This window comes from Mandrillus leucophaeus, unplaced genomic scaffold (assembly GCF_000951045.1).
Source record: "Mandrillus leucophaeus isolate KB7577 unplaced genomic scaffold, Mleu.le_1.0 Scaffold13, whole genome shotgun sequence".
In the NCBI taxonomy this organism is placed as follows: Eukaryota; Metazoa; Chordata; class Mammalia; order Primates; family Cercopithecidae; genus Mandrillus; species Mandrillus leucophaeus.
The window spans coordinates 4,366,737-4,380,117 of NW_012101254.1; the positions used below are offsets into that span (position 1 = coordinate 4,366,737).

The 13,381-nt window shown below is 48.0% G+C and overlaps 2 protein-coding genes across 2 annotated transcripts in view; one reads left to right on the plus strand and one right to left on the minus strand.

The window, feature by feature from the left end:
* Positions 1 to 533, plus strand: part of IFT172 (intraflagellar transport 172) — a 55,774-nt gene extending 55,241 nt beyond the window's left edge. Inside the window, exon 48 of the mRNA XM_011972732.1 lies at positions 492 to 533. Coding sequence (XP_011828122.1) covers positions 492 to 533 — 42 coding nt within the window. The remainder of the gene's footprint in view (positions 1 to 491) is intronic.
* On the minus strand, positions 331 to 8,737 carry NRBP1 (nuclear receptor binding protein 1). Its single transcript, XM_011972611.1, has 17 exons — positions 8,503 to 8,737; positions 8,191 to 8,313; positions 7,895 to 7,996; positions 7,422 to 7,511; positions 7,214 to 7,254; positions 6,749 to 6,843; positions 5,138 to 5,221; positions 4,870 to 4,928; positions 4,616 to 4,714; positions 2,671 to 2,803; positions 2,078 to 2,183; positions 1,884 to 1,934; positions 1,645 to 1,780; positions 1,405 to 1,458; positions 1,255 to 1,318; positions 967 to 1,022; positions 331 to 881 (listed from the first exon to the last, which is right to left on the minus strand). Exons 1-17 carry the CDS (start codon positions 8,710 to 8,712, stop codon positions 777 to 779), a joined length of 1,608 nt encoding a protein of 535 aa, XP_011828001.1. The 5' UTR covers positions 8,713 to 8,737; the 3' UTR covers positions 331 to 776.
* Between the last annotated feature and the right edge of the window lie 4,644 nt (positions 8,738 to 13,381).

The window sequence follows — 13,381 nt, forward strand, 5'->3', positions numbered from 1 at the left end:
CCGGGCGGCGTCTGCAAAGCACGGGTGAGGGCAGGGTTGAGTCGAGCGGGGTGGGGAGAGATGGCTCCTGGCGGGTTAACCGCGGGCAGTAGGACGGGCCAAGGGTGGCCCCAAGGTTAGGAGACAAGACGCCAGGTCCCGGAAGTTACCGAAAGCGCAGAGACTGCAGCGCCTCATCCCGTCCGCCGCGCCGGCCGCTGGGCCGCTCTACCTGGGCCCAGCCCCGCCCCAACCTGGGCCCCGCCTCCGTTCCGGGTTCCCCTCCCACCTGGGCCCCGCCTCCGCCCCGGGCCCGCTCCCCCTGGCGGGAAAGGCGCGAACACACGACGCTTTTAGCAAAAAGTAGACTTTTATTACAGCAGCAACTGAGGCGAATCGAATGGCCCCCCAGGGCCACCACTGCAGCACCACCTTTCTCTCCCGCCCCGGCCGCCCCAGCGGGATTGTAGAATTCGGCTCCCCTAGTGCCCGTGGGCCTTCTTTCCACACAGGCTGGGCGGGAGCCGGCAGATCAGCGACTAGCCCCCAACTAGAAGGCGGCTGCTGAGAAGGCCCAGGCCCACGTCTGTGCAAAACAAGTAAACAAAGTGCAGAGGGGAGGAAGAAAGGGGAGGGGGAGGATGATGCTCAGAACCAGGGAGCCCCCCCAGCCCTCCTGAATAATAAAGGAAGGAAGGGGCTTCACAGGGTAATACTGACTGGGGGGAAGGGATAGGAGGGCTGCAGCACGTCCAGGGACAGCCACAGCGCAGATCAGGGCCTGGCTCGAGTGAGCTCTAAGAGGAGACGGTGACAGCGGCTGAGTTGAGGGTACTGTTCCTGGCAAAATTGAACTTGTTCAAGGTCTCTTCTAGCAGAGAAGTCAGCCGGCTTTGGTCAGCCTGGGGAAGAAGAGCTCAGTGACATGGGGGCTGAGAGAAGAGAAGGCATGGGGGCAGCCAGGGCAGATGAAGGCAGAAACCTCACCTCACTAATGAAGCCCAGCTGCACCAGCTCAGCTGCCAACTCGGGGATGTTCTCATCTGACAGAGAAACAGGAGGGGGTGAGTACAGTATGGGACTGAGGGACCTGGGGCCCTTCAGACAGCCCCACCGGGGCTAAACTGTCAGATCCACCCACTGCTTTCGGGGCTAAGATAGTCATTCTATGTGAGTCAATGTGTTACTGCCTTGTCACCTTTCCCACCCCTGAATATGTCCCTAAAAGATAAGGCTCATAGACTCTCCATCCTCTGAGGGAAAGCAGAGACTCACTTGGCATCAGGTCACAGCTCAGGTGCCGGTTCAGTTTGTCCTCCAGCTTCAGCAGAAGCGTCAGCTGGAGAATAGGACAGTCAGAAAATGAGACTCTTCTTCCCTACCCTCTGGCCACCAGCCCTGCGCAACCCTAGCCCTGAGCCTTACATGGTGTTTGACCCCCTCCTCCACCGACTCAATGTTGCACTGCATCAGCACCACCTAGGGAAGGAAGAGAGGGTCACTCTAGAGACCTGTCCATAAAAAACCCAATACCTAGACGTCTTTCCAGCCCATAGGGCATGGCTGCTAGGGAGCATTTTCTCTAAAGAATAGAGCCTTATTTGAGATGTTCTCTCTCCCTTCCACCACAGCCATGGAGACAATCCACACCCACACAGCCCCCACCTTGCGAGTCTCCACCTCAGCTGGTTCAGGTGTCGGAGTCTTGACAGAGGGAGGCACAACAGGTGATGTCACCTCCTCCTGCTGTGGCTGCTGGGGCCGAGGCAGTCCAAAGGCTGTCAGAGGATAGATCCCATTCCTGGAGGAAGATGAAGACAGGTCACATGGGCTCTGTGAATGCCTTAGGATACCCAACCCTGCTTGCTTCCTCAAGAAAGCCTGCCTTCTCACTCTGCTCTCACCTGACATCTTCAAGGAATTTATCTAATTCCAGAGCTGGTGACTGAGAGTACCTGGAGGAGAAAAGAGAAAGGAGATGGAAGGAAGGAAACAAGCAAAATAGCAAATTCAACCATTCCCAGAGAATGGGCAGTTTACAGAGCCTCAAGAGTGGTAGTGACCAATTTGCCCCTTTTAGACCCTCTCAGTTACTCACAAAGTCTGAACTGGTTCTCTTCCTGGTCCTGCAGGGATTTCAGCCAGTACAGCACTGGTATCCATGTTTTTGGTAATCTCCTCCAGAGCGTTCTCTGGGATCATGTCTGGATGGAGTGGGATGTTATGAAGGGATAGTCAGATTAAATGTCATAGAAGGCATGCAGGCAAAGGGGTAAAGAATCCCTTTGGAGGCCTGGCGCAGTGGCTCATGCCTGTAATCCCAGCACTTTGGGAAGCCGAGGTGGACAGATCACTTGACGCCAGGAGTTCAAGACCAGCCTGGCCAACATGGTGAAACTCCATCTCTACTAAAAGTACAGAAATTAGCCAGGCATGGTGGCACATGCCTGTAATCCCAGCTATTCGGGAGGCTGAGGCACAAGAATCGCTTGACCCCAGGAGCTGGAAGTTGCAATGAGCTGAGATCAAGCCATTGCACTCCAGCCTGGGAGACAGAGTGAGACTCTGTCTCAAAAACAACAACAACAAAAAAGAATCCCTTTGGAAATAGAAGAGGAAAGCAAGCATGCCAGTGATAGTTACAGGGTTCCAGATTGGAAGACTATTCCCCATAGGGCCAAGAGGACTCACGTTGGTGTCCCACAATGCAGTGGGCAGCAAGGAGTTTGAGCGAGGGCACTTCAAACAATGCTGGGTGGAACAGAAGTTCTCTGGCTGTTGGTCTGCGAGCAGGTTCAGACTGCAGGCACTTTTGAATGAATTCCTAGAAAAGAAAACAAGGAACTGGAGCAGGCATCTGGCAAGCCCCTCAATGTGTTCATCTTTATAACTCTCATTCTACTTAGCACAAGGCTTTGTACATAGTAGAGGCTCAGCACTTGCTGAGAAAACAATATATTGACAAATGCACCTGAAAGGGCTTCAAAAACTATAAGATATTATATGAAAGACACCATCCACTGCCTTTCTGGGTTTAATTATTTTTCTGCTCTCCAACCACAAGCTTGCTTTTTTCTTTAATGTTCACACTTTCTTTTTCCTTAGTTTCTACCTCTGCTTTATTAGCCAATGCACTGCCTATCTTCTATTCTAAATCTTGCCAAATTTAGCTTCTCTCTTCCCAAACTTACCCAATGTGATCAATATTCACCATCTTTTTTATTTCACAAGCCTAGTATCACAATTTCCTTTGCCCACAATCATTGAATTCACTCAATTTCCCAGGATTCCTCTACCCATTCTGCCTTTTTTTTTTCTCTCTCTCTCTTTTTCCTGAGACAGGGACTTGCTGTGTCACCCAGGCTGGAGTATAGTGGCACAATCACAGCTCACTGCTGCTTCAACCTCCTGGGCTCAAGCAATCCTCCCACTTCAGCTTCCAGAGTAGCTGGGACCACACGCATGTGCCACCACACCCAGCTAATTTTTATATTTTTTTCACAGAGATAGGTTTTTGCTATGTTGCCCAGGCTAGTCTCGAACTCCTGAGCTCGAGTGATCCTCCCACCTCAGCCTCCAAAAGTGCTGGGATTAAAAGTATGAGCCACCATGCTCCACCGCCTCCTTTTCTACCTCCTGCACGTCCCATGACAATTAACCTGCTTTCCTGCTTTTAACCTTGAAGGCTAACAAGGTCACATACCTAATCTTTCACTTGAATACTCCACCTCAGTGTTGAAGTAGAAACTTACTCCACACTATCCTCCTGACTTCCCACTAGTCTTCTTTTCTCTCCTGTTCCCTATTATACTTATCTAACGAGTTACAAACTGTTTTTGTTTGGACCTTCCTGTCCAAGCTCTACTTACTATAGTCTATCAACTGATTCATAACCTTATGTCTTTTAAATCTTGGCTCATTATTTCAGGGCACCATCCCTAACTAAAACTGTATAAATATAAAATCCCAAACAACTGGTTTAATTTAAATTGACTGATGTGCTTAAAAATATAAAAATGGCTGTCTGAAAGTATACAGCAATTGCCTGAAGTAACCATCAAATTAATTTACCTCCATGTAGGCATATTTAAATTCACACACATTTTTTTTCTTTCTTTTTTTTTTTTTGAGACAGTCTCACTCTGTTGCCCAGACTGGAGTGCAGGTGCCCAATCTCGGTTTACTGTAACCTCCGCCTCCCAGGTTCAAGCGTTTCTCTTGCCTCAGCCTCCCAGTTAGGTGGGACTATAGGCACACACCACCACGCCCACCTAGTTTTTGTATTTTTAGTAGAGACAGGGTTTCACCACGTTGGCCAGGCTGGTCTCAAACTCCTGACCTCAAGTGATCCGCCCGCCTCCGCCTCTCAAAGTGCTGGGATTACAGGTGTGAGCCACTGCGCCCAGCCAACACACAACTTTGAACCCCAGTATCATCCATCTTAACTCCTTAACCTATGTGTATGTATGCAAAAACATGGTAGGCACCTCCTAAGAAAATGTTTACAGATTTTGCGTGTCCTTTCTGTTTTATGTTCCCTAGATCTTAGGAGGATATGCCCAGTGGATACAAAGGAAGAAAAACCAGAAGACATTTGAAGGTCAGTTGAGGAGGGAGTGATCCTGAAGATCCTTACCCTCTGTAATGGGTCTTCTAGAAGCTGGATGGCACTGCTGATGGCTTCCTGTGGCACATATGAGGACTCCCCATTGCCCTGAATCTCCAGCACTGCCATCTTCAGTGAGGAGGAATAAAAAAAAAGGAGACACCTAAGAATGTCAGTGCTCACACAATCACTCCTTCCAAGCCAGCGCCTTACTTGTCCTCCCTCCATTCCCCCTTCCATCTTCTCATTTGACCCCTTGCCCCCCTCCTCTCCAGTCTCCTCACCTCCAGTGCACACATGCCGAAGGAGTAGATGTCCACTGCTGTTGTCACATTAGTGACTTCTAGGGAAAACCGAGAAGGCTTTGGTTAATCAGAGGATTAGGGGCTAGGGTTGGCAGGAATGCCTTAGGAAAAAAAAAGAAAAGAAAAAAATATTTTGTATGCTGGTAGAGAAGGCCTAGAAATTTCAGTTATATTGCCTCTGTACCTCAAGTTATAAGGTGCAAAAGCAGGGGGATGAGGACAGGGCAGAGAAAGTAGGAAGGCTCACCTCCATACTCTGGTGCAAAGAAGTGTAGATTCTTCTGCTCTTCTCGACAAGTCTTCACATGATTGTTGATAGTGTCAGGAGCCACTGGGAGTAGGGGAGACACACACAATCTGACCACCATCAACGAAGAATAGTCTCACTCTAGAGAGAGGCCCCAAAAGCCAAATTCTCTCCTGAAGTCTCCTTTCTGATGACCCTCAACAGGCACAAACATATCCCCTTTCCCGTCCTGAACTATAGACCACACATGGATGCCACCTACCTCCCCTTTCTTAGGCCTGCTGCTTCTTATCTAATGTCCCTAAATCAGGAGCAACAAAAGCACCAGACTAAATTAACAGATACACAGGGACTTCTGGCTGGTCTAGAAGCAATGCAGTTTAAGGAAAAACTTTCACTTGTGCCCCGTTCACCTTCCCTAGTACATCCCAGGTACATCTAATCCCTACTCACATGAAAATATTTGGTTTTAGTTTTTTCATCCACCCTGCAAATAACATAAAAACACAGGCAGCCCTTCCTAATCTGGGACAATTGGAGACCTCAGGAACTTGGATAAATAAGGATAAGAAGTATTAACATACAACTCAGGAGGTAGCCTCCTTCTTACCCACCTTTGCTGAGTGAAACGCAAAAAGAGCTCAGAATTGAGCTAATACCCTTGAATCAGTTCCACTTTCAATCCACCAAAACTTTTTAGACTCCTATTCTACCCCCTTATTCCTCAACACTGCCTGCCACAGGGCTGAATGAGGAACCAGGACCAGGCCCAATTTGGACTCACTCAGATCATCAACAATGACTACAAGTCACAGAGAATCTGGGAGCACAGTATGATCTGGGAAACTAGCCTGATGATGAGGGGGAACATGAATCCAGGAGGTAAGTGGCCAGCCAGGCAGAATCCACAGGAAACAAGCAGGTTATGGAGGGGCAAGCAGGCGGAGGGCTGGCAGGGCAGAAGCTAAGCAGGCATAATTAGGCAGGGAAGATAGGGGAAGAGGGTTTGCTCCCACGACTGCATGCACTGGGCAGCCGCCAAGGGAGCAGAGGGAGCACAAACAGAGCCCCAAGTGGGGCAGAGGGAGCTCTCACCATTAGCAAAAATCCTATGAAAGACTGTTGGGAACAGAGCAGCCCGTAAGCGGGAGGGAGGAAAACAGAGAAAAGTTGTGAGCCATGGAGCAGCCAAGCCCCAGACAAATGGACACACAAATACCACACAGACACAGCACACAGAAATGTTGTACACTGCACACAAATACACAGCAAATGAAAGCACTCACAGCAGGCACAGCCTGGAACCTCCTCTGGCAGGGTCTGGCCCCAGGGCTCAAATCAAACCTCAAACCCGTATCTCTTGCCCTTTCCCAACCTCCTATCAGTATCTCTGTATTGACCCTAATTTCCTTTCAAAAAGGTGTAAGATTATATATCCTATCCCCTCTCCACTAATTAACTGGCCTCTCCTATGAATTACTCCTAGCAAGGTCCTTTCTCTTCTCACCGGCCCACACCTCAGAATTTTGCTCTGTTATCCCCCATTCATCTTACCCCCATGGTTCCCAAATTCCCGAGGCTCCCCTGCCCAGAACCTCTCCCTCCCCTCACCAGAGCCAATCTTGATGAGTCCGTTGTGCTGGATGAAGATGGTGTCACAGGTCAGGTTCCCATGGATGATGGGGGGGTCACAGGAGTGCAGGTAGCTGTGGGGGCACTGGGCTGTTAGAGGGGCCACTGGGAAATTAAGGGCAAGGGGAACCCAAGGGTTAAGAGGAGCAAGGGCCAGGTCTCCTGCTGGTCACCATAAAGATAATCCCCACACTCTGAATCTCCATTATGCCTGATGATTTAAATAGCTGGATAAGCACTAGGAGAAAGAGGTAGGAGGTAAGTGTTGTAGTTAGGGCATTAGGATGCACCCTTTAAAAGACCCGTAGGGGGCCTAATCTTGACAGTATATGATTCAAAGAAAGTGGGGAGAGGCAGAATAGAACAGAAGAGTAGTGCCCTGAAATCTGTTTGGAGGAACTAAATCAGGAAATATGGGTAAGAAACTAACCAGGTACTACTTACCTTAGGGCAGAGAGGATTTGTGTGCACCAGCGCTTCCATGCCTGGAACAAAGTTTGATCCAAGGGTCAGCAGTAATTCCCTCTCTTAACTCTCTCCCACTAGCTCCTTCCATCCCTTCCTGATCAGCTTCATTATTAACACAGTAATTTTTAAGGCCCCCGCCCTGCCCCACCCCGAGCCTAAAACTTTGTCTGTTCTCCTTCTATACCTTTTCATTCATGGTCTTGTGGTTCTTTTTGGTCTTCTTCAGAAATTGCTTCAGACTGCCAGATGACATGTATTCTGTGATAAAAATGACCTGGGGAGACAAAGCATTTACTAAAAGGTCTTATAGTAGAAATGATCCCTTCCCTTGTAACAGATTTTAAATTTGAAAGTTTGTTAAAATTTCTCTCCTTTTGTTCTTAGCTTTACTTACTTAGACTACATAGGGCAATGAAAACTACTAAGCAATAAAAGTTATGGGAAGAAGGAAGCAAAAGTTCACTCATTTTCTGCCCAATCTATAGCCATATAAAAGGCATAGGTGACAACTGAAGCCCTACTCTTATCACCATTGCAGCTGATTCCAGTTCTGTTTCAAAACTACCTTGTTTTAATCTCTGAGTGTAAAACGAACAATAATAAATGTAGCTAGTCTCTTTGCAGTAAGTTCAGGAAATATGGGGAAAAAATTCTTACCCTGGCCTTGTTCTCTTTAATGTCAGCCCAATATTTGTGAAACTTAACAATGTTAAGATGCTCCAATTGAATCAGATTATCAAACACAGCACGAACCTTTTCCTGAGAGCAAGGGAGACAGTGGAATAACAGAGTTCATAAATCACTATAATAATCCTGAGAAGCCATTCCCTGTCCCTCCCCAGAAATGAACTGACCGCAACATACTCTCCTCATGGGCAGCTTCCCAATACCAATTCCTCTCTAACATCAGTGTTCCAACATTCCCCAGGCTTCACCTTTTCAGCATTACCTACCTCCTGCAGCTTGTAGTTCTTGCGCTCAGAGAACTGTACCTCATTCCACACAACCTCTACACCTTCCTCTGTATCCATGGCCAGGTATGCACTGTCAATACCTGGTACATTCCGTTGATTCACCTGAGAAGAAATTCATATGAAAGACAATTAAAGTTATCTCGCAAATCCTCCATCTTAACACTCCATATGATCATCTCCTCCTAGCACCCAACCTATTGAAGTTTGGTCGGCCTCTTTTAAGACTTCGCTCTTCCAGTTCTCACCTTTCCAGAATTCACTCCCCCAAGAGTGACTGTACCATCACCTTACCTCTTCTCGCCTCTTCTGCCAGCGCCCACAGGGCGACTCTTCCAAAATCTCAGACTCATCTTCACTTTCTTCTTCTTCCTCTGGGGAAGCAGCTGAGGTTGTGGAGGTCACAGGAGGTGACACTGATGTCAGGCCAGGAGCTGAAGATGAGGATTCTACCTTTGGGTCTGAGCCACTGCTGAGTACTGTCTGGGACTCCCCCTCCGACATGCTGGAAGGAACACTCAGGCCTGCATTGGTTGGGGCAAGTACAGAGGGAGAAGGCAGAGAGAGTCAGGATACATCTGTAAAGATTTAGTAACCCAGGCTGGACGGCTGGATGTGGTGGCTCACGCCCGTAATCCCTTTGGGAGGCCAAGGTGGGCAGATCACCTGAGGTCAGGAGTTCAACATGGTGAAACCCAATCTCTACTAAAAATACAAAATTAGCTGGGTGTGGTGGCATGTGCCTGTAGTCCCAGCTACTCAGGAGACTGAGGCAGGAGAATTTTTTCTTTTTTTTTTTTTGAGACGGAGTCTCACTCTGTTGCCCAGGCTGGAGTGCAGTGGCGCAATCTCTGCTTACTGCAAGCTCCGCCTCCTGGGTTCACACCATTCTCCCACCTCAGCCTTCCAAGCAGCTGGGACTACAGGCGCCCGCCACCCGGCCCGCCCGGCTAATTTTTTGTATTTTTAGTAGAGACGGGGTTTCACCGTGTTAGCCAGGATGGTCTCGATCTCCTGACCTCGTGATCCGCCCGCCACGGCCTCCCAAAGTGCTGGGATTACAGGCGTGAGCCACTGCACCCGGCCGAGAATTTTTTGAACCAGGGAGGTGGAGGTTGCAGTGAGCCGAGATCGTGCCACTGCACTCCAGTCTGGGTGACAGAGCAAGCACCCCATCTCAAAAAAAAAAAAAAAGAAAAATTTAGTAATCCAGTTGAGCACAGTGGCTCACCCCTGTAATCCTAGCAATTTGAGAAGCCAAGGCAAGAGGTTCACTTGAGGCCAGGAGTTTGAGACCCAGCCTGGGCAACAAAGTGAGAGCCCATCTTTACAAAAAAAATTTAAAAATTAGCAGGGTGAGGCGGTACACAGCTATAGTCCCAGCTACCCGGGAGGCTGAAGGGAGAATCACTTGATTGCCCAGGAGTTTGAGGCTGCAGTGAGCTATGATCATGCCATTGGCTGGGCAACAGAGGGAGACCCTGTCTCAAAAAAATAAATAAATAAAAAGATTTAATAATCCTAATAACTTCATCTGCAAATTCAAAAGAAAACAGGCCAGGCACTCGAGACCAGCCTGGACAACATAACAAGACCCCAGTTTCTACACAAAATTTTTAAAAATTAAAAATAGGAAACACACACCACCTTTGTTTCCTTTAAATCCAAAATCAGAATCAGTCCTAAATACTGCAACATTAACTATTCTCCTAACTCAAGTCTAGAGAAGGTGAGCTATCATAGTTGAAGATGACCCACCTAGGAATGACAAACACAAGATTTACGGCAGTCCAACCTCACTTAGAGTCAGGTTCAAATCAACAGCAAAATCAGGTGCTCCATTCCTTCTTGGCAAATATTCATCCAACATGCTTCCCTTTGAATCCACAAGTACACCCTATTTGTACTGTGCTCAAGAATTAAGCTATGTGTGGCCAGGCACGGTGGCTCACGCCTGTAATCCCAACACTTTGGGAGACTGAGGTAGGTGGATTACCTGAGGTCAAGAGTTCAGGACCAGCCTAACCAACATGGCAAAACCCTATCTCTACTAAAAATAAAAAAATTAGCCGGGTGTGGTGGCACGTACCTGTAGTCCCAGCTACTCAGGAGGCTGAAGCAGGAGAATCACTTAAACCAGGGAGGCAGAGGTTTCAGTGAGCTGAGATTGTGCCACTGCACTCCAGCTTGGGCAACAGAGTGAGACTCCATCTCAAGAATTAAAAACAAAAAAGCTGTATGGGTGCTATTCAGAACAGATGACTCCAGGACTCCAAAATGTTGCACTGAGACAGCCTTAAGGCTGGACCTGTAGCACCCTCAGCCAACTTATCCAGCTGAAACCCTTGGCTAATTTATCCAGCTAGAACTGACTTTGGCATTCACTATCCATCCCTTCTCTACACAGAACAAGCCTGCCAGTCCATGGTGAGGCTACCCTTGGGGCAGGTAACTGGCAGTTGTTAGTGACTTCATCCCTGATGACCTCACCTTTCCTGTGATGTGACTGTGACAAATGAGTATTGGTTAACAACATTTTTTTTTTCATTCACTCATTTGACAGATTTTTTTTAAGCACTTATTGTGGGCCAACCATTGGGCTAAGTCCTTGAGATACAATAACAAACAAAATAAATACCCACATTCAAGCAGCCACAAATTCAAGTCAGAGCTAAGACTTTAAGCTTCCAGCTTTCATTTTATTCACATTGCTCAAAGGCTCTGAAGTTTCCATTCTCTGGGGCACTAGATCTGATATAGGTTATTTCTTTTTTGGCGGAGGGGATGGAATCTCACTCTGTTGCCCAGGCTGGAGTGCAGTGGTGTGATCTTGGCTCACTGCAACCTCCGCCTCCCACGTTCAAGCGATCCTCCTGCCTCAGCCTCCCGAGTAGCTGGGACTATAGGCATGTGCCACCACATCGGGCTAATTTTTTGTATTTTTAGTAGAGATGGTGTTTCACCGTGTTAGCCAGGATGGTCTCGATCTCCTGACCTCATGATCCGCCTGCCTCAGCCTCCCGAAGTGCTGGGATTACAGGCATGAGCCACCACACTGGCCTAGGTTATTTCTTACAAATACAAATAACTCGGCCGGGCGCGGTGGCTCAAGCCTGTAATCCCAGCACTTTGGGAGGCCGAGATGGGCGGATCATGAGGTCAGGAGACCAAGACCATCCTAGCTAACACGGTGAAACCCTGTCTCTACTAAAAAATACAAAAAATTAGCCGGGCGTGGTGGCGGGCACCTGTAGTTCCAGTCACTTAGGAGGCTGAAGCAGGAGAATGGCGTAAACCCGGGAGGCAGAGGTTGCAGTAAGCTGAGATCTGGCCATTGCACTCCAGCCCGGGCGACAGAGCAAGACTCCATCTCAAAAAACAAAAACAAATACAAATAACTCAATGTACAACTTTTATAGAAAAAAGTATTATACAGCATAACATTTTTTTCAGGGTCATGGGTACTTGAAGAAAAAGAATTCTCAAGAGCTAAATGCCATTAACTTGTACAAAAAGTCGCAAGACAACCACTTAATGTTATTCTGTATCTCTAAGAACAAAGACTGTGAAGGACTTGGAACCTGTGTGTGCTTGGCTCAAGAGAGTGCTCTACAGTATGAAAGAGATACCCTGGGCCGGGCAAGCTGGCCCATGCCTGTAATCCCAGCACTTTGGGAGATGGTGGAGGCGGACTGCTTGAGCTCAAGAGTTCAAGACCAGCCTGGGCAACAAAAATATACAAAAATTAGTAGGGTGTGTTGGCACATGTCTGTAATCCCAGCTTATTCAAGAGGCTGAACACGAGAATCACTTGAACTCAGGAGGCAGAGGTTGCACCGAGCCTAAATGGTGCCACTGCACCACAGCCTGGGTGAGAGAGTGAGACTATGACTCAAAAAAAAAAAAAAAAAAGAAAAGACAAGACAAAGAAGGTGATACCCTGGAAAGTAAATGTGCTCCTCTAAGTTCAGAAGTCTCCAGTCAACACACCAATCTTTTAAAAAGTCCACATGTATTTTTAGAACTCTCTGATGCCCATTTGTGCCCATCTCTGCCCCCAATCTACACTACGTTTAACTCAACTCAGGAGATTTTTATTAGAAGACAGTCTAGTGAATACCAAAGAGCAATAGGCAGTACAGAGGAAATCTGGCAAGATATTCTTTCCGTATGTTATTTTCTAGATCCTGGCTTATTCTAGAGAGATTTGCCAGGCGCGCTGGCTCATGCCTGTAATCCCAGCTACTTAGGAGGCTGAAGTGGGAGGATCGCTGGAGAGGGATTTAACTCAGCCAGCCAGGAAAGCTACTATCTGCCTGTTTTAGTAATCTACCAGAAAACTTCTGTTAGAGATCATGTTCCTTCACCCGAAAAGTAGCTAAGAAAATGGTAAGACACTATCAGTTACTTCCTTGAGCAGCTACATTCACTGAATGCATCTAGAATCTGAACTAAGTAAAATACCCAGCCAGATTACAATAGGAAATAACAGTAGAATTCTAATACAGGAAAGCTGTAGCCAATGGACTCCAAAGAAACTTCTGGACCCAGGACACAAACAACTAATCCACAGTAGGGCACCACAGGAGACACCAAACCTTCATCAGAGATATGCCCTTGGAATTTGCTTACCCCCTACCCCACCACCTTCCTAATTTTTGTGACTTTTTGTCCCTTCCTAATTTTTCCTTCGCAGGCAAAATGAGGGCAGTGCCCGAGATCCTCCAGCACTCCTCTTATTGATGAAGAAACCTCTGCGACACTGGGAGTTTTGCCTCGGAGCCGCTGAGAGGTTTAAAAGAGATCACACACGGAAAAGCTCATATGCGCCCATAAGGGGATTCTCCTTGCCGCCTCCAGCCACCCTGAGACATGCAGTGTTCACTTTGGAGTAATGCAGATCGCCTTGCAAAGTTTTTCCCCGAGACTTTCGTTTATTGGACAGCAGCCCCTCTGCGTGTCAGCTCCTCTGCAAGAGCTCGCGGGCCCGGGCCTCTCACCTGTCCTCACCCTGAGCGGACAAGAGGGCCTCTGAGACCCGCAGCACTGTCCAGTGGGAAATAAAACCGCTCGGGAGAAGAACCTGGCCCCTAGAATTTCACACTCCAACAGGTCGCATGCCCTGCGCCTGGAAGGCAGCGACGGCCCGCGCAGGCACCAGGCTGGGGCCCAG

Coding starts and splice junctions, on each gene's coding strand:
- NRBP1 (XM_011972611.1), bottom strand. CDS start 8,712: ATGTCGGAGGGGGAGTCCCAGACAGTACTCAGCAGTGGCTCAGACCCA. Junction 4,929..5,137: donor CTTTGCACCAGAGTATGGAG/GTGAGCCTTCCT, acceptor GGTTTTCCCTAG/AAGTCACTAATGTGACAACA. Junction 1,459..1,644: donor CTGAGGTGGAGACTCGCAAG/GTGGGGGCTGTG, acceptor TTCCTTCCCTAG/GTGGTGCTGATGCAGTGCAA.